Consider the following 18,323-nt stretch of genomic DNA (forward strand, 5'->3'; position numbering starts at 1 on the left):
TCACGTGACGCCGGGGATAATAACCCTGTGTGTGCCAGGCACTGTGGGATGTAGAGGGTTAATGTCCTGCAGTCACGTGATGCCAGGGATAATAACCCTGTGTGTACCAGGCACTGTGGGATGTAATGGGTTAATGTCCTGCAGTCACGTGACGCCGGGGATAATAACCCTGTGTGTGCGCCAGGCACTGTGGGATGTAATGGGTTAATGTCCTGCAGTCACGTGATGCCGGGGATAATAACCCTGTGTGTGCGCCAGGCACTGTGGGATGTAGAGGGTTAATGTCCTGCAGTCACGTGATGCCGGGGATAATAACCCTGTGTGTGCGCCAGGCACTGTGGGATGTAATGGGTTAATGTCCTGCAGTCACGTGACGCCGGGGATAATAACCCCGTGTGTGCGCCAGGCACTGTGGGATGTAATGGGTTAATGTCCTGCAGTCACGTGATGCCGGGGATAATAACCCCGTGTGTGCGCCAGGCACTGTGGGATGTAATGGGTTAATGTCCTGCAGTCACGTGATGCCGGGGATAATAACCCCGTGTGTGCGCCAGGCACTGTGGGATGTAATGGGTTAATGTCCTGCAGTCACGTGATGCCGGGGATAATAACCCCGTGTGTGCGCCAGGCACTGTGGAATGTAATGGGTTAATGTCCTGCAGTCACGTGACGCCGGGGATAATAACCCCGTGTGTGCGCCAGGCACTGTGGGATGTAATGGGTTAATGTCCTGCAGTCACGTGATGCCGGGGATAATAACCCCGTGTGTGCGCCAGGCACTGTGGAATGTAATGGGTTAATGTCCTGCAGTCACGTGATGCCGGGGATAATAACCCCGTGTGTGCCAGGCACTGTGGGATGTAATGGGTTAATGTCCTGCAGTCACGTGATGCCGGGGATAATAACCCTGTGTGTGCACCAGGCACTGTGGGATGTAGAGGGTTAATGTCCTGCAGTCACGTGATGCCGGGGATAATAACCCCTTGTGTGCGCCAGGCACTGTGGGATGTAATGGGTTAATGTCCTGCAGTCACGTGATGCCGGGGATAATAACCCTGTGTGTGCGCCAGGCACTGTGGGATGTAATGGGTTAATGTCCTGCAGTCACGTGATGCCGGGGATAATAACCCTGTGTGTGCCAGGCACTGTGGGATGTAATGGGTTAATGTCCTGCAGTCACGTGATGCCGGGGATAATAACCCCGTGTGTGCGCCAGGCACTGTGGAATGTAATGGGTTAATGTCCTGCAGTCACGTGATGCCGGGGATAATAACCCCGTGTGTGCCAGGCACTGTGGGATGTAATGGGTTAATGTCCTGCAGTCACGTGATGCCGGGGATAATAACCCTGTGTGTGCTCCAGGCACTGTGGGATGTAGAGGGTTAATGTCCTGCAGTCACGTGATGCCGGGGATAATAACCCCTTGTGTGCGCCAGGCACTGTGGGATGTAATGGGTTAATGTCCTGCAGTCACGTGATGCCGGGGATAATAACCCTGTGTGTGCGCCAGGCACTGTGGGATGTAATGGGTTAATGTCCTGCAGTCACGTGATGCCGGGGATAATAACCCTGTGTGTGCCAGGCACTGTGGGATGTAATGGGTTAATGTCCTGCAGTCACGTGATGCCGGGGATAATAACCCCGTGTGTGCGCCAGGCACTGTGGAATGTAATGGGTTAATGTCCTGCAGTCACGTGATGCCGGGGATAATAACCCCGTGTGTGCCAGGCACTGTGGGATGTAATGGGTTAATGTCCTGCAGTCACGTGATGCCGGGGATAATAACCCTGTGTGTGCACCAGGCACTGTGGGATGTAGAGGGTTAATGTCCTGCGGTCACGTGATGCCGGGGATAATAACCCCTTGTGTGCGCCAGGCACTGTGGGATGTAATGGGTTAATGTCCTGCAGTCACGTGATGCCGGGGATAATAACTCTGTGTGTGCGCCAGGCACTGTGGGATGTAATGGGTTAATGTCCTGCAGTCACGTGATGCCGGGGATAATAACCCTGTGTGTGCCAGGCACTGTGGGATGTAATGGGTTAATGTCCTGCAGTCACGTGATGCCGGGGATAATAACCCTGTGTGTGCGCCAGGCACTGTGGGATGTAATGGGTTAATGTCCTGCAGTCACGTGATGCCGGGGATAATAACCCTGTGTGTGCGCCAGGCACTGTGGGATGTAATGGGTTAATGTCCTGCAGTCACGTGATGCCGGGGATAATAACCCTGTGTGTGCACCATGCACTGTGGGATGTAGAGGGTTAATGTCCTGCAGTCACGTGATGCCAGGGATAATAACCCTGTGTGTGCACCAGGCACTGTGGGATGTAATGGGTTAATGTCCTGCAGTCACGTGATGCCGGGGATAATAACCCCGTGTGTGCCAGGCACTGTGGGATGTAATGGGTTAATGTCCTGCAGTCACGTGACGCCGGGGATAATAACCCTGTGTGTGCCAGGCACTGTGGGATGTAATGGGTTAATGTCCTGCAGTCACGTGATGCCGGGGATAATAACCCCTTGTGTGCACCAGGCACTGTGGGATTTAATGGGTTAATGTCCTGCAGTCACGTGATGCCGGGGATAATAACCCTGTGTGTGCACCAGGCACTGTGGGATGTAATGGGTTAATGTCCTGCAGTCACGTGATGCCGGGGATAATAACCCCTTGTGTGCACCAGGCACTGTGGGATGTAATGGGTTAATGTCCTGCAGTCACGTGATGCCGGGGATAATAACCCTGTCTGTGCACCAGGCACTGTGGGATGTAATGGGTTAATGTCCTGCAGTCACGTGATGCCGGGGATAATAACCCCTTGTGTGCGCCAGGCACTGTGGGATGTAGAGGGTTAATGTCCTGCAGTCACGTGATGCCGGGGATAATAACCCCGTGTGTGTGCGCCAGGCACTGTGGGATGTAATGGGTTAATGTCCTGCAGTCACGTGATGCCGGGGATAATAACCCCTTGTGTGCGCCAGGCACTGTGGGATGTAATGGGTTAATGTCCTGCAGTCACGTGATGCCGGGGATAATAACCCCATGTGTGCGCCAGGCACTGTGGGATGTAGAGGGTTAATGTCCTGCAGTCACGTGATGCCGGGGATAATAACCCTGTGTGTGCACCAGGCACTGTGGGATGTAGAGGGTTAATGTCCTGCAGTCACGTGATGCCGGGGATAATAACCCCGTGTGTGCCCCAGGCACTGTGGGATGTAGAGGGTTAATGTCCTGCAGTCACGTGACGCCGGGGATAATAACCCCGTGTGTGCCAGGCACTGTGGGATGTAATGGGTTAATGTCCTGCAGTCACGTGATGCCTGGGATAATAACCCTGTGTGCGCCAGGCACTGTGGGATGTAATGGGTTAATGTACTGCAGTCACGTGATGCCTGGGATAATAACCCTGTGTGTGCCAGGCACTGTGGGATGTAGAGGGTTAATGTTCTGCAGTCACGTGATGCCGGGGATAATAACCCTGTGTGCGCCAGGCACTGTGGGATGTAGAGGGTTAATGTTCTGCAGTCACGTGATGCCGGGGATAATAACCCTGTGTGTGCGCCAGGCACTGTGGGATGTAATGGGTTAATGTCCTGCAGTCAGGTGATGCCGGGGATAATAACCCCGTGTGTGCCAGGCACTGTGGGATGTAGAGGGTTAATGTCCTGCAGTCACGTGATGCCGGGGATAATAACCCCGTGTGTGCACCAGGCACCGTGGGATGTAATGGGTTAATGTCCTGCAGTCAGGTGATGCCGGGGATAATAACCCCGTGTGTGCCAGGCACTGTGGGATGTAGAGGGTTAATGTTCTGCAGTCACGTGATGCCGGGGATAATAACTCTGTGTGTGCGCCAGGCACTGTGGGATGTAATGGGTTAATGTCCTGCAGTCACGTGATGCCGGGGATAATAACCCTGTGTGTGCCAGGCACTGTGGGATGTAATGGGTTAATGTCCTGCAGTCACGTGATGCCGGGGATAATAACCCTGTGTGTGCGCCAGGCACTGTGGGATGTAATGGGTTAATGTCCTGCAGTCACGTGATGCCGGGGATAATAACCCTGTGTGTGCGCCAGGCACTGTGGGATGTAATGGGTTAATGTCCTGCAGTCACGTGATGCCGGGGATAATAACCCTGTGTGTGCACCATGCACTGTGGGATGTAGAGGGTTAATGTCCTGCAGTCACGTGATGCCAGGGATAATAACCCTGTGTGTGCACCAGGCACTGTGGGATGTAATGGGTTAATGTCCTGCAGTCACGTGATGCCGGGGATAATAACCCCGTGTGTGCCAGGCACTGTGGGATGTAATGGGTTAATGTCCTGCAGTCACGTGACGCCGGGGATAATAACCCTGTGTGTGCCAGGCACTGTGGGATGTAATGGGTTAATGTCCTGCAGTCACGTGATGCCGGGGATAATAACCCCTTGTGTGCACCAGGCACTGTGGGATGTAATGGGTTAATGTCCTGCAGTCACGTGATGCCGGGGATAATAACCCTGTGTGTGCACCAGGCACTGTGGGATGTAATGGGTTAATGTCCTGCAGTCACGTGATGCCGGGGATAATAACCCCTTGTGTGCACCAGGCACTGTGGGATGTAATGGGTTAATGTCCTGCAGTCACGTGATGCCGGGGATAATAACCCTGTGTGTGCACCAGGCACTGTGGGATGTAATGGGTTAATGTCCTGCAGTCACGTGATGCCGGGGATAATAACCCCTTGTGTGCGCCAGGCACTGTGGGATGTAGAGGGTTAATGTCCTGCAGTCACGTGATGCCGGGGATAATAACCCCGTGTGTGTGCGCCAGGCACTGTGGGATGTAATGGGTTAATGTCCTGCAGTCACGTGATGCCGGGGATAATAACCCCTTGTGTGCGCCAGGCACTGTGGGATGTAATGGGTTAATGTCCTGCAGTCACGTGATGCCGGGGATAATAACCCCATGTGTGCGCCAGGCACTGTGGGATGTAGAGGGTTAATGTCCTGCAGTCACGTGATGCCGGGGATAATAACCCTGTGTGTGCACCAGGCACTGTGGGATGTAGAGGGTTAATGTCCTGCAGTCACGTGATGCCGGGGATAATAACCCCGTGTGTGCGCCAGGCACTGTGGGATGTAGAGGGTTAATGTCCTGCAGTCACGTGACGCCGGGGATAATAACCCCGTGTGTGCCAGGCACTGTGGGATGTAATGGGTTAATGTCCTGCAGTCACGTGATGCCTGGGATAATAACCCTGTGTGCGCCAGGCACTGTGGGATGTAATGGGTTAATGTACTGCAGTCACGTGATGCCTGGGATAATAACCCTGTGTGTGCCAGGCACTGTGGGATGTAGAGGGTTAATGTTCTGCAGTCACGTGATGCCGGGGATAATAACCCTGTGTGCGCCAGGCACTGTGGGATGTAGAGGGTTAATGTTCTGCAGTCACGTGATGCCGGGGATAATAACCCTGTGTGTGCGCCAGGCACTGTGGGATGTAATGGGTTAATGTCCTGCAGTCAGGTGATGCCGGGGATAATAACCCCGTGTGTGCCAGGCACTGTGGGATGTAGAGGGTTAATGTCCTGCAGTCACGTGATGCCGGGGATAATAACCCCGTGTGTGCACCAGGCACCGTGGGATGTAATGGGTTAATGTCCTGCAGTCAGGTGATGCCGGGGATAATAACCCCGTGTGTGCCAGGCACTGTGGGATGTAGAGGGTTAATGTTCTGCAGTCACGTGATGCCGGGGATAATAACCCCGTGTGTGCACCAGGCACTGTGGGATGTAATGGGTTAATGTCCTGCAGTCACGTGATGCCGGGGATAATAACCCTGTGTGTGCACCAGGCACTGTGGGATGTAATGGGTTAATGTCCTGCAGTCACGTGATGCCGGGGATAATAACCCTGTGTGTGCACCAGGCACTGTGGGATGTAATGGGTTAATGTCCTGCAGTCAGGTGATGCCGGGGATAATAACCCTGTGTGTGCACCAGGCACTGTGGGATGTAATGGGTTAATGTCCTGCAGTCAGGTGATGCCGGGGATAATAACCCCGTGTGTGCGCCAGGCACTGTGGGATGTAATGGGTTAATGTCCTGCAGTCACGTGATGCCGGGGATAATAACCCTGTGTGTGCGCCAGGCACTGTGGGATGTAGAGGGTTAATGTCCTGCAGTCACGTGATGCCGGGGATAATAACCCTGTGTGTGCACCAGGCACTGTGGGATGTAATGGGTTAATGTCCTGCAGTCACGTGACGCCGGGGATAATAACCCTGTGTGTGCACCAGGCACTGTGGGATGTAATGGGTTAATGTCCTGCAGTCACGTGATGCCGGGGATAATAACCCCGTGTGTGCCAGGCACTGTGGGATGTAATGGGTTAATGTCCTGCAGTCACGTGACGCCGGGGATAATAACCCTGTGTGTGCCAGGCACTGTGGGATGTAATGGGTTAATGTCCTGCAGTCACGTGATGCCGGGGATAATAACCCCGTGTGTGCGCCAGGCACTGTGGGATGTAATGGGTTAATGTCCTGCAGTCACGTGATGCCGGGGATAATAACCCCGTGTGTGCGCCAGGCACTGTGGGATGTAATGGGTTAATGTCCTGCAGTCAGGTGATGCCGGGGATAATAACCCTGTGTGTGCACCAGGCACAGTGGGATGTAATGGGTTAATGTCCTGCAGTCACGTGACGCCGGGGATAATAACCCCGTGTGTGCGCCAGGCACTGTGGGATGTAATGGGTTAATGTCCTGCAGTCACGTGATGCCAGGGATAATAACCCTTTGTGTGCACCAGGCACTGTGGGATGTAATGGGTTAATGTCCTGCAGTCACGTGATGCCGGGGATAATAACCCCGTGTGTGCACCAGGCACTGTGGGATATAATGGGTTAATGTCCTGCAGTCACGTGACGCCGGGGATAATAACCCTGTGTGTGCACCAGGCACTGTGGGATGTAATGGGTTAATGTTCTGCAGTCACGTGATGCCGGGGATAATAACCCCGTGTGTGCACCAGGCACTGTGGGATGTAGAGGGTTAATGTCCTGCAGTCACGTGATGCCGGGGATAATAACCCTGTGTGTGCACCAGGCACTGTGGGATGTAATGGGTTAATGTCCTGCAGTCACGTGATGCCGGGGATAATAACCCCGTGTGTGCACCAGGCACTGTGGGATGTAATGGGTTAATGTCCTGCAGTCACGTGACGCCGGGGATAATAACCCTGTGTGTGCGCCAGGCACTGTGGGATATAATGGGTTAATGTCCTGCAGTCACGTGACGCCGGGGATAATAACCCTGTGTGTGCACCAGGCACTGTGGGATGTAATGGGTTAATGTCCTGCAGTCACGTGATGCTGGGGATAATAACTCCGTGTGTGCGCCAGGCACTGTGGGATGTAATGGGTTAATGTCCTGCAGTCACGTGATGCCGGGGATAATAACTCCGTGTGTGCGCCAGGCACTGTGGGATGTAATGGGTTAATGTCCTGCAGTCACGTGACGCCGGGGATAATAACCCTGTGTGTGCCAGGCACTGTGGGATGTAATGGGTTAATGTCCTGCAGTCACGTGATGCCGGGGATAATAACCCCTTGTGTGCGCCAGGTACTGTGGGATGTAATGGGTTAATGTCCTGCAGTCACGTGACGCCGGGGATAATAACCCCGTGTGTGCCAGGCACTGTGGGATGTAATGGGTTAATGTCCTGCAGTCACGTGATGCCGGGGATAATAACCCCTTGTGTGCACCAGGCACTGTGGGATGTAGAGGGTTAATGTCCTGCAGTCACGTGATGCCGGGGATAATAACCCTGTGTGTGCACCAGGCACTGTGGGATGTAGAGGGTTAATGTCCTGCAGTCAGGTGATGCCGGGGATAATAACCCCGTGTGTGCGCCAGGCACTGTGGGATGTAATGGGTTAATGTCCTGCAGTCAGGTGATGCCGGGGATAATAACCCTGTGTGTGCACCAGGCACTGTGGGATGTAATGGGTTAATGTCCTGCAGTCACGTGATGCCGGGGATAATAACCCTGTGTGTGCACCAGGCACTGTGGGATATAATGGGTTAATGTCCTGCAGTCACGTGATGCCGGGGATAATAACCCTGTGTGTGCACCAGGCACTGTGGGATGTAATGGGTTAATGTCCTGCAGTCACGTGATGCCGGGGATAATAACCCCGTGTGTGCACCAGGCACTGTGGGATGTAGAGGGTTAATGTCCTGCAGTCACGTGATGCCGGGGATAATAACCCTGTGTGTGCACCAGGCACTGTGGGATGTAATGGGTTAATGTCCTGCAGTCACGTGACGCCGGGGATAATAACCCCGTGTGTGCACCAGGCACTGTGGGATGTAATGGGTTAATGTCCTGCAGTCACGTGATGCCGGGGATAATAACCCCGTGTGTGCCAGGCACTGTGGGATGTAATGGGTTAATGTCCTGCAGACACGTGATGCCGGGGATAATAACCCCGTGTGTGCCAGGCACTGTGGGATGAAATGGGTTAATGTCCTGCAGTCACGTGACGCCGGGGATAATAACCCTGTGTGTGCGCCAGGCACTGTGGGATGTAATGGGTTAATGTCCTGCAGTCACGTGACACCGGGGATAATAACCCTGTGTGTGCACCAGGCACTGTGGGATGTAGAGGGTTAATATCCTGCAGTCACGTGATGCCGGGGATAATAACCCTGTGTGTGCGCCAGGCACTGTGGGATGTAATGGGTTAATGTCCTGCAGTCACGTGATGCCGGGGATAATAACTCCGTGTGTGCGCCAGGCACTGTGGGATGTAATGGGTTAATGTCCTGCAGTCACGTGATGCCGGGGATAATAACCCCGTGTGTGCGCCAGGCACTGTGGGATGTAATGGGTTAATGTCCTGCAGTCACGTGATGCCGGGGATAATAACCCTGTGTGCACCAGGCACTGTGGGATGTAATGGGTTAATATCCTGCAGTCACGTGATGCCGGGGATAATAACCACGTGTGTGCGCCAGGCACTGTGGGATGTAATGGGTTAATGTCCTGCAGTCACGTGATGCCGGGGATAATAACCCTGTGTGTGCACCAGGCACTGTGGGATGTAATGGGTTAATGTCCTGCAGTTACGTGATGCCGGGGATAATAACCCCGTGTGTGCGCCAGGCACTGTGGGATGTAATGGGTTAATGTCCTGCAGTCAGGTGATGCCGGGGATAATAACCCCGTGTGTGCACCATGCACTGTGGGATGTAATGGGTTAATGTCCTGCAGTCACGTGACGCCGGGGATAATAACCCTGTGTGTGCACCAGGCACTGTGGGATGTAATGGGTTAATGTCCTGCAGTCACGTGATGCCGGGGATAATAACCCCGTGTGTGCGCCAGGCACTGTGGGATGTAATGGGTTAATGTCCTGCAGTCACGTGATGCCAGGGATAATAACCCTGTGTGTGCACCAGGCACTGTGGGATGTAGAGGGTTAATGTCCTGCAGTCACGTGATGCCGGGGATAATAACCCTGTGTGTGCACCAGGCACTGTGGGATGTAATGGGTTAATGTCCTGCAGTCACGTGATGCCGGGGATAATAACCCCGTGTGTGCACCAGGCACTGTGGGATATAATGGGTTAATGTCCTGCAGTCACGTGACGCCGGGGATAATAACCCTGTGTGTGCACCAGGCACTGTGGGATGTAATGGGTTAATGTTCTGCAGTCACGTGATGCCGGGGATAATAACCCCGTGTGTGCACCAGGCACTGTGGGATGTAGAGGGTTAATGTCCTGCAGTCACGTGATGCCGGGGATAATAACCCTGTGTGTGCACCAGGCACTGTGGGATGTAATGGGTTAATGTCCTGCAGTCACGTGATGCCGGGGATAATAACCCCGTGTGTGCACCAGGCACTGTGGGATGTAATGGGTTAATGTCCTGCAGTCACGTGATGCCGGGGATAATAACCCGTGTGTGAACCAGGCACTGTGGGATGTAGAGGGTTAATGTCCTGCAGTCACGTGACGCCGGGGATAATAACCCTGTGTGTGCGCCAGGCACTGTGGGATGTAATGGGTTAATGTCCTGCAGTCACGTGACGCCGGGGATAATAACCCTGTGTGTGCACCAGGCACTGTGGGATGTAATGGGTTAATGTCCTGCAGTCACGTGATGCCGGGGATAATAACCCCGTGTGTGCGCCAGGCACTGTGGGATGTAATGGGTTAATGTCCTGCAGTCACGTGATGCCGGGGATAATAACCCCGTGTGTGCGCCAGGCACTGTGGGATGTAATGGGTTAATGTCCTGCAGTCACGTGATGCCGGGGATAATAACCCCGTGTGTGCACCAGGCACTGTGGGATGTAATGGGTTAATGTCCTGCAGTCACGTGATGCCGGGGATAATAACCCCGTGTGTGCGCCAGGCACTGTGGGATGTAATGGGTTAATGTCCTGCAGTCACGTGACGCCGGGGATAATAACCCTGTGTGCACCAGGCACTGTGGGATGTAGAGGGTTAATGTCCTGCAGTCACGTGATGCCGGGGATAATAACCCCTTGTGTGCACCAGGCACTGTGGGATGTAATGGGTTAATGTCCTGCAGTCACGTGATGCCGGGGATAATAACCCTGTGTGTGCACCAGGCACTGTGGGATGTAGAGGGTTAATGTCCTGCAGTCACGTGATGCCGGGGATAATAACCCTGTGTGTGCACCAGGCACTGTGGGATGTAGAGGGTTAATGTCCTGCAGTCAGGTGATGCCGGGGATAATAACCCCGTGTGTGCGCCAGGCACTGTGGGATGTAATGGGTTAATGTCCTGCAGTCAGGTGATGCCGGGGATAATAACCCTGTGTGTGCACCAGGCACTGTGGGATGTAATGGGTTAATGTCCTGCAGTCACGTGATGCCGGGGATAATAACCCTGTGTGTGCACCAGGCACTGTGGGATATAATGGGTTAATGTCCTGCAGTCACGTGATGCCGGGGATAATAACCCTGTGTGTGCACCAGGCACTGTGGGATGTAATGGGTTAATGTCCTGCAGTCACGTGATGCCGGGGATAATAACCCCGTGTGTGCACCAGGCACTGTGGGATGTAGAGGGTTAATGTCCTGCAGTCACGTGATGCCGGGGATAATAACCCCGTGTGTGCACCAGGCACTGTGGGATGTAATGGGTTAATGTCCTGCAGTCACGTGATGCCGGGGATAATAACCCTGTGTGTGCACCAGGCACTGTGGGATGTAATGGGTTAATGTCCTGCAGTCACGTGACGCCGGGGATAATAACCCTGTGTGTGCGCCAGGCACTGTGGGATGTAATGGGTTAATGTCCTGCAGTCACGTGACGCCGGGGATAATAACCCTGTGTGTGCCAGGCACTGTGGGATGTAGAGGGTTAATGTCCTGCAGTCACGTGATGCCGGGGATAATAACCCTGTGTGTGCGCCAGGCACTGTGGGATGTAATGGGTTAATGTCCTGCAGTCACGTGATGCCGGGGATAATAACCCCGTGTGTGCGCCAGGCACTGTGGGATGTAATGGGTTAATGTCCTGCAGTCACGTGATGCCGGGGATAATAACCCCGTGTGTGCGCCAGGCACTGTGGAATGTAGAGGGTTAATGTCCTGCAGTCACGTGATGCCGGGGATAATAACCCTGTGTGTGCACCAGGCACTGTGGGATGTAGAGGGTTAATGTCCTGCAGTCACGTGATGCCGGGGATAATAACCCTGTGTGTGCGCCAGGCACTGTGGGATGTAGAGGGTTAATGTCCTGCAGTCACGTGATGCCGGGGATAATAACCCCGTGTGTGCACCAGGCACTGTGGGATGTAATGGGTTAATGTCCTGCAGTCACGTGACGCCGGGGATAATAACTCCGTGTGTGTGCCAGGCACTGTGGGATGTAATGGGTTAATGTCCTGCAGTCACGTGATGCCGGGGATAATAACCCTGTGTGCGCCAGGCACTGTGGGATGTAGAGGGTTAATGTCCTGCAGTCACGTGATGCCGGGGATAATAACCCTGTGTGTGCACCATGCACTGTGGGATGTAATGGGTTAATGTCCTGCAGTCACGTGACGCCGGGGATAATAACCCTGTGTGTGCACCAGGCACTGTGGGATGTAGAGGGTTAATGTCCTGCAGTCACGTGATGCCGGGGATAATAACCCTGTGTGCGCCAGGCACTGTGGGATGTAGAGGGTTAATGTCCTGCAGTCACGTGATGCCGGGGATAATAACCCTGTGTGCGCCAGGCACTGTGGGATGTAATGGGTTAATGTCCTGCAGTCACGTGATGCCGGGGATAATAACCCCGTGTGTGCCAGGCACTGTGGGATGTAATGGGTTAATGTCCTGCAGTCACGTGACGCCGGGGATAATAACCCTGTGTGTGCCAGGCACTGTGGGATGTAATGGGTTAATGTCCTGCAGTCACGTGATGCCGGGGATAATAACCCCGTGTGTGCGCCAGGCACTGTGGGATGTAATGGGTTAATGTCCTGCAGTCACGTGATGCCGGGGATAATAACCCCTTGTGTGCGCCAGGCACTGTGGGATGTAATGGGTTAATGTCCTGCAGTCACGTGATGCCGGGGATAATAACCCTGTGTGTGCACCAGGCACTGTGGGAAGTAATGGGTTAATGTCCTGCAGTCACGTGATGCCGGGGATAATAACCCCTTGTGTGCGCCAGGCACTGTGGGATGTAATGGGTTAATGTCCTGCAGTCACGTGATGCCGGGGATAATAACCCCGTGTGTGCGCCAGGCACTGTGGGATGTAATGGGTTAATGTCCTGCAGTCACGTGACGCCGGGGATAATAACCCCGTGTGTGCACCAGGCACTGTGGGATGTAGAGGGTTAATGTCCTGCAGTCACGTGATGCCGGGGATAATAACCCCGTGTGTGCGCCAGGCACTGTGGGATGTAATGGGTTAATGTCCTGCAGTCACGTGATGCCGGGGATAATAACCCTGTGTGTGCCAGGCACTGTGGGATATAATGGGTTAATGTCCTGCAGTCACGTGATGCCGGGGATAATAACCCTGTGTGTGCGCCAGGCACTGTGGGATGTAGAGGGTTAATGTCCTGCAGTCACGTGATGCCGGGGATAATAACCCTGTGTGTGCACCAGGCACTGTGGGATGTAATGGGTTAATGTCCTGCAGTCACGTGATGCCGGGGATAATAACCCCATGTGTGCGCCAGGCACTGTGGGATGTAGAGGGTTAATGTCCTGCAGTCACGTGATGCCGGGGATAATAACCCTGTGTGCGCCAGGCACTGTGGGATGTAATGGGTTAATGTCCTGCAGTCACGTGACGCCGGGGATAATAACCCCGTGTGTGCACCAGGCACTGTGGGATGTAATGGGTTAATGTCGTGCAGTCACGTGATGTCGGGGATAATAACCCCGTGTGTGCCAGGCACTGTGGGATGTAGAGGGTTAATGTCCTGCAGTCACGTGATGCCGGGGATAATAACCCTGTGTGCGCCAGGCACTGTGGGATGTAATGGGTTAATGTCCTGCAGTCACGTGACGCCGGGGATAATAACCCTGTGTGCACCAGGCACTGTGGGATGTAGAGGGTTAATGTCCTGCAGTCACGTGATGCCGGGGATAATAACCCTGTGTGTGCACCAGGCACTGTGGGATGTAATGGGTTAATGTCCTGCAGTCACGTGACGCCGGGGATAATAACCCTGTGTGTGCACCAGGCACTGTGGGATGTAGAGGGTTAATGTCCTGCAGTCACGTGACGCCGGGGATAATAACCCCGTGTGTGCCAGGCACTGTGGGATGTAGAGGGTTAATGTCCTGCAGTCACGTGATGCCGGGGATAATAACCCCGTGTGTGCACCAGGCACTGTGGGATATAATGGGTTAATGTCCTGCAGTCACGTGACGCCGGGGATAATAACCCCGTGTGTGCCAGGCACTGTGGGATGTAGAGGGTTAATGTCCTGCAGTCACGTGATGCCGGGGATAATAACCCTGTGTGTGCCAGGCACTGTGGGATGTAATGGGTTAATGTCCTGCAGTCAGGTGATGCCGGGGATAATAACCCTGTGTGTGCCAGGCACTGTGGGATGTAATGGGTTAATGTCCTGCAGTCAGGTGATGCCGGGGATAATAACCCTGTGTGTGCACCAGGCACTGTGGGATGTAATGGGTTAATGTCCTGCAGTCACGTGATGCCGGGGATAATAACCCCGTGTGTGCCAGGCACTGTGGGATGTAATGGGTTAATGTCCTGCAGTCACGTGATGCCGGGGATAATAACCCCGTGTGTGCCAGGCACTGTGGGATGTAATGGGTTAATGTCCTGCAGTCAGGTGATGCCGGGGATAATAACCCGTGTGTGCGCCAGGCACTGTGGGATGTAGAGGGTTAATGTCCTGCAGTCACGTGATGCCGGGGATAATAACCCCGCGTGTGCGCCAGGCACTGTGGGATGTAGAGGGTTAATGTCCTGCAGTCACGTGATGCCGGGGATAATAACCCCGCGTGTGCGCCAGGCACTGTGGGATGTAGAGGGTTAATGTCCTGCAGTCACGTGACGCCGGGGATAATAACCCCGTGTGTGCGCCAGGCACTGTGGGATGTAGAGGGTTAATGTCCTGCAGTCACGTGATACCGGGGATAATAACCCTATTTTATGGTTGCATGTTCTGCAGATTTTGGCAGGGCATGCTGGATGTTGTAGTTCCCATGCACTTGGAGATCCTCATGTTCTGTCTTCTCCATGACGCAGGGTCCTGAGTTCCATGATTATCTCCTGACCAAGCTGATCAATGCGGAATACGCCTGTTATAAAGCTGAAAAATTTGCTAAACTGGAGGTAAGAGGCTCCGCCCCCCAGGTTGGTGTCACACCGCTAAGTAGCTATGGGGTAATTCCAAGTTGATCGCAGCAGGAAAATTTTTTAGCAGTTGGGCAACACCATGTGCACTGCAGGGGGGGCAGATATAACATGTGCAGAGAGAGTTAGATTTGGGTGGGGTGTGTTCAATCTGCAATAAATTTGCTGTGTAAAAATAAAGCAGCCAGTATTTACCCTGCACAGAAATAAAATAACCCACCCAAATCTAACTCTCTCTGCACATGTTACATCTGCCCCCCCTGCAGTGCACATGGTTTTGCCCAACTACTAAAAAATTTCCTGCTGCGATCAACTTGGAATTACCCCCAATGTACTAACATTTACATTGGATATAATATTAATTGCAGGAAACGCTTGTTCAGTGACTTCCAAATCCACAGTTTAGTGTATTCAGCCCCTTAGGTTTAGATGAAGATGAGAGTCCCCACCATGGGGTTAGAGGAGGGTGAGGATCCCACCCCCCCCCTGGATGTTAGATGATGGAGACGGTCCCCACCCCGGGCTAGATGATGGAGACGGTCCCCACCCCGGGCTGGAACAGGGAGACGGTCCCCACCCCGGGCTTTAGCAGGGAGACGGTTCCCACCCCAGGTTAGAGGAGAGCGACAGTTCCCAACCCGGATTAGATGAGGGCGATGGTACCCACCCCGGGCTAGAGGAGGGAGACAGTCTCCACCCCAGGTTTGATGAGGGCGACGGTTACCACCCCGGTTTAGATGAGGGCGACGGTTCCCACCCTGGGTTTGAGGAGGGCGACGGTTCCCACCCGGTTTAGATGAGGGCGATGGTTCCCACCCTGGGTTTGAGGAGGGCGACGGTTCCCACCCAGGGTTTGAGGAGGGCGACGGTTCCCACCCAGGGTTAGATGAGGGCGACGGTTCCCACCCAGGGTTAGATGAGGGCGACGGTTCCCACCCTGGGTTTGAGGAGGGCGACAGTTCCCACCCCGGGTTAGATGAGGGCAACGGTTCCCACCCCAGGCTAGAGGAAGGAGATGGTTCCCACCCCGGGTTAGAGGAGGGCGACGGTTCCCACCTGGGTTTGGGGAGGGAGACGGTCCCCACCCCGGGCTAGAGGAGGGAGACGGTCCCCACCCCAGGTTAGAGGAGGGCAACGGTCCCCACCCCGGGTTAGAGGAGGGCGACGGTTCCCACCCCGGGTTAGAGGAGGGCAACGGTTCCCACCTCAGGCTAGAGGAGGGAGACGGTCCCCACCCCGGGTTAGAGGAGGGTGACGGTTCCCACCCCGGGTTAGAGGAGGGTGATGGTTCCCACCCCGGGTTAGAGGATGACATAGTCCTAGTGTAGGGGCCAGAAGTCCCTGTTGCTAGACACAGTAGCTCTTTCTGTTTATTAATACGTTTCCATTACTACCCCAGGAGCGCACACGTGCAGCGTTACTAGAGACTCTGTATGAGGAGCTTCATATTAACAGCCAGTCCATGATGGGCCTCTACGGCGATGATGACAAGATGGAGAATGGAGGCGGTGGGGGAGGGGGCTTCTTTGAATCCTTTAAGGTAAGATACAATGATATTATGACGAGGAGCATTTTCCTGTAGTCCTCTAGATGCTGCAATAATCCTCAGGATGAGCGGTAATGACTCTAGGTGATGTTACACTCAGAGACCAGGTGTTGATCACCCAACGGGATCAGGAAGGACTTGCCGAGCATTAAGGGAACCTGAGTTCACCTGTGAGGGAAGATTGAGTTTAGGGGGACCAGTGGCTGATGTCTCCAAGCATGGCCTGAGATTTTACCACTGGAAACTTACCTGAACACTCAGGGACATTATGGCCACAGAGTCATTAGTTTGCTGCTAAATCCATCAGTGATCACCTCTGTACTAAGTAGACTCCATGTCACCATTTTAGAGAACATGAGACATTACTGTTGTCTGACATTTGATTGGATGATGGAGAAACACCTTGGCAGGGGTCATTTACCAGGGTCTCCTGAGATGGCCCAGTGTGTGAGAGGGATTATGAACAGAACCATTGGATGTCCATCTGCAGGTGTCAATCTCTATGTGTTCAGTAATAGCAGTGAATAGTGACACCTGATGGCTGGAGGATGGTACTGCATCTATGAACCTGTGATATCCGTATACATTACAGTAGGGAGTGTGTCCTCTCTGTCTTTGCAGCGAGTCATCAGGAGCCGTAGTCAGTCCATGGACGCAATGGGACTCAGCAGTAAGAGGCAACACACCGTGTCCACGAGCCACAGCGGCAGCTTCGGGCACAACCCAGATATTCCCAAGCTGCCTGGGATAGTGAGTATTACTGGCACCCTGATCCTGTGCCGCTGTGTCTCACTGATAAATGGCGGGGAGATGCGGAGCTGTAGCAGGCAGGTGGGGGGATATTGAGCAGTAGAGGGGGCATATACTCCATGCAGAGGGGCGGTGGGGAGCGTGTGTACCAGAGAGTGATAATGATGGGAGATGTTGGGCTGTAGCAGGCAGGTGGGGGATAGTGTGCAGGGGAGGGTGCATATACTCCATGCAGAGGGGCGGTGGGGAGCGTGTGTTCCAGAGAGTGATAATGATGGGAGATGTTGGGCTGTACAGGCAGGTGGGGGATAGTGTGACGGGAGGGGGCATATACTCCATGCAGAGGGGAGGTGGGGAGTGTGTGTACCAGAGAGTGATAATGATGGGAGATGTTGGGCTGTAGCAGGCAGGTGGGGGATAGTGTGACGGGATGGGGCATATACTCCATGCAGAGGGGCGGTGGGGAGTGTGTGTACCAGAGAGTGATAATGATGGGAGATGTTGGGCTGTAGCAGGCAGGTGGGGGGATAGTGTGCAGGGGAGGGGGCATATACTCCATGCAGAGGGGCAGTGGGGAGTGTGTGTACCAGAGAGTGATAATGATGGGAGATGTTGGGCTGTATCAGGCAGGTGGGGGGATAGTGTGCAGGGGAGGGGGCATATACTCCATGCAGAGGGGCGGTGGGGAGTGTGTGTACCACAGAGTGATAATGATGGGAGATGTTGGGCTGTAGCAGGCAGGTGGGGGATATTGAGCAGTAGAGGGGGCATATACTCCATGCAGAGGGGCGGTGGGGAGCGTGTGTACCAGAGAGTGATAATGATGGGAGATGTTGGGCTGTAGCAGGCAGGTGGGGGGATAGTGTGCAGGAGAGGGGGCATATACTCCATGCAGAGGGGCGGTGGGGAGCGTGTGTACCTGAGAGTGATAATGATGGGAGATGTTGGGCTGTAGCAGGCAGGTGGGGGGATAGTGTGCAGGGGAGGGGGCATATACTCCATGCAGAGGGGCGGTGGGGAGTGTGTGTACCAGAGAGTGATAATGATGGGAGATGTTGGGCTGTAACAGGCAGGTGGGGGGATAGTGTGCAGTGGAGGGGGCATATTCTCCATGCAGAGGGGCGGTGGGGAGCGTGTGTTCCAGAGAGTGATAATGATGGGAG

General features: G+C 54.1%; 1 protein-coding gene across 1 annotated transcript in view; it reads left to right on the top strand.

Annotated features, from left to right (window-relative positions):
- The window catches only part of RAP1GAP (RAP1 GTPase activating protein), a 100,799-nt gene that overhangs the window by 29,743 nt on the left and 52,733 nt on the right, over positions 1-18,323 (top strand). Inside the window, 3 exon segments of the mRNA XM_063942048.1 lie at positions 14,757-14,843; positions 16,264-16,404; positions 17,032-17,160. Coding sequence (XP_063798118.1) covers positions 14,757-14,843; positions 16,264-16,404; positions 17,032-17,160 — 357 coding nt within the window.

The sequence above is a fragment of the Pseudophryne corroboree genome, chromosome 10, assembly GCF_028390025.1.
Source record: "Pseudophryne corroboree isolate aPseCor3 chromosome 10, aPseCor3.hap2, whole genome shotgun sequence".
NCBI lineage: Eukaryota > Metazoa > Chordata > Amphibia > Anura > Myobatrachidae > Pseudophryne > Pseudophryne corroboree.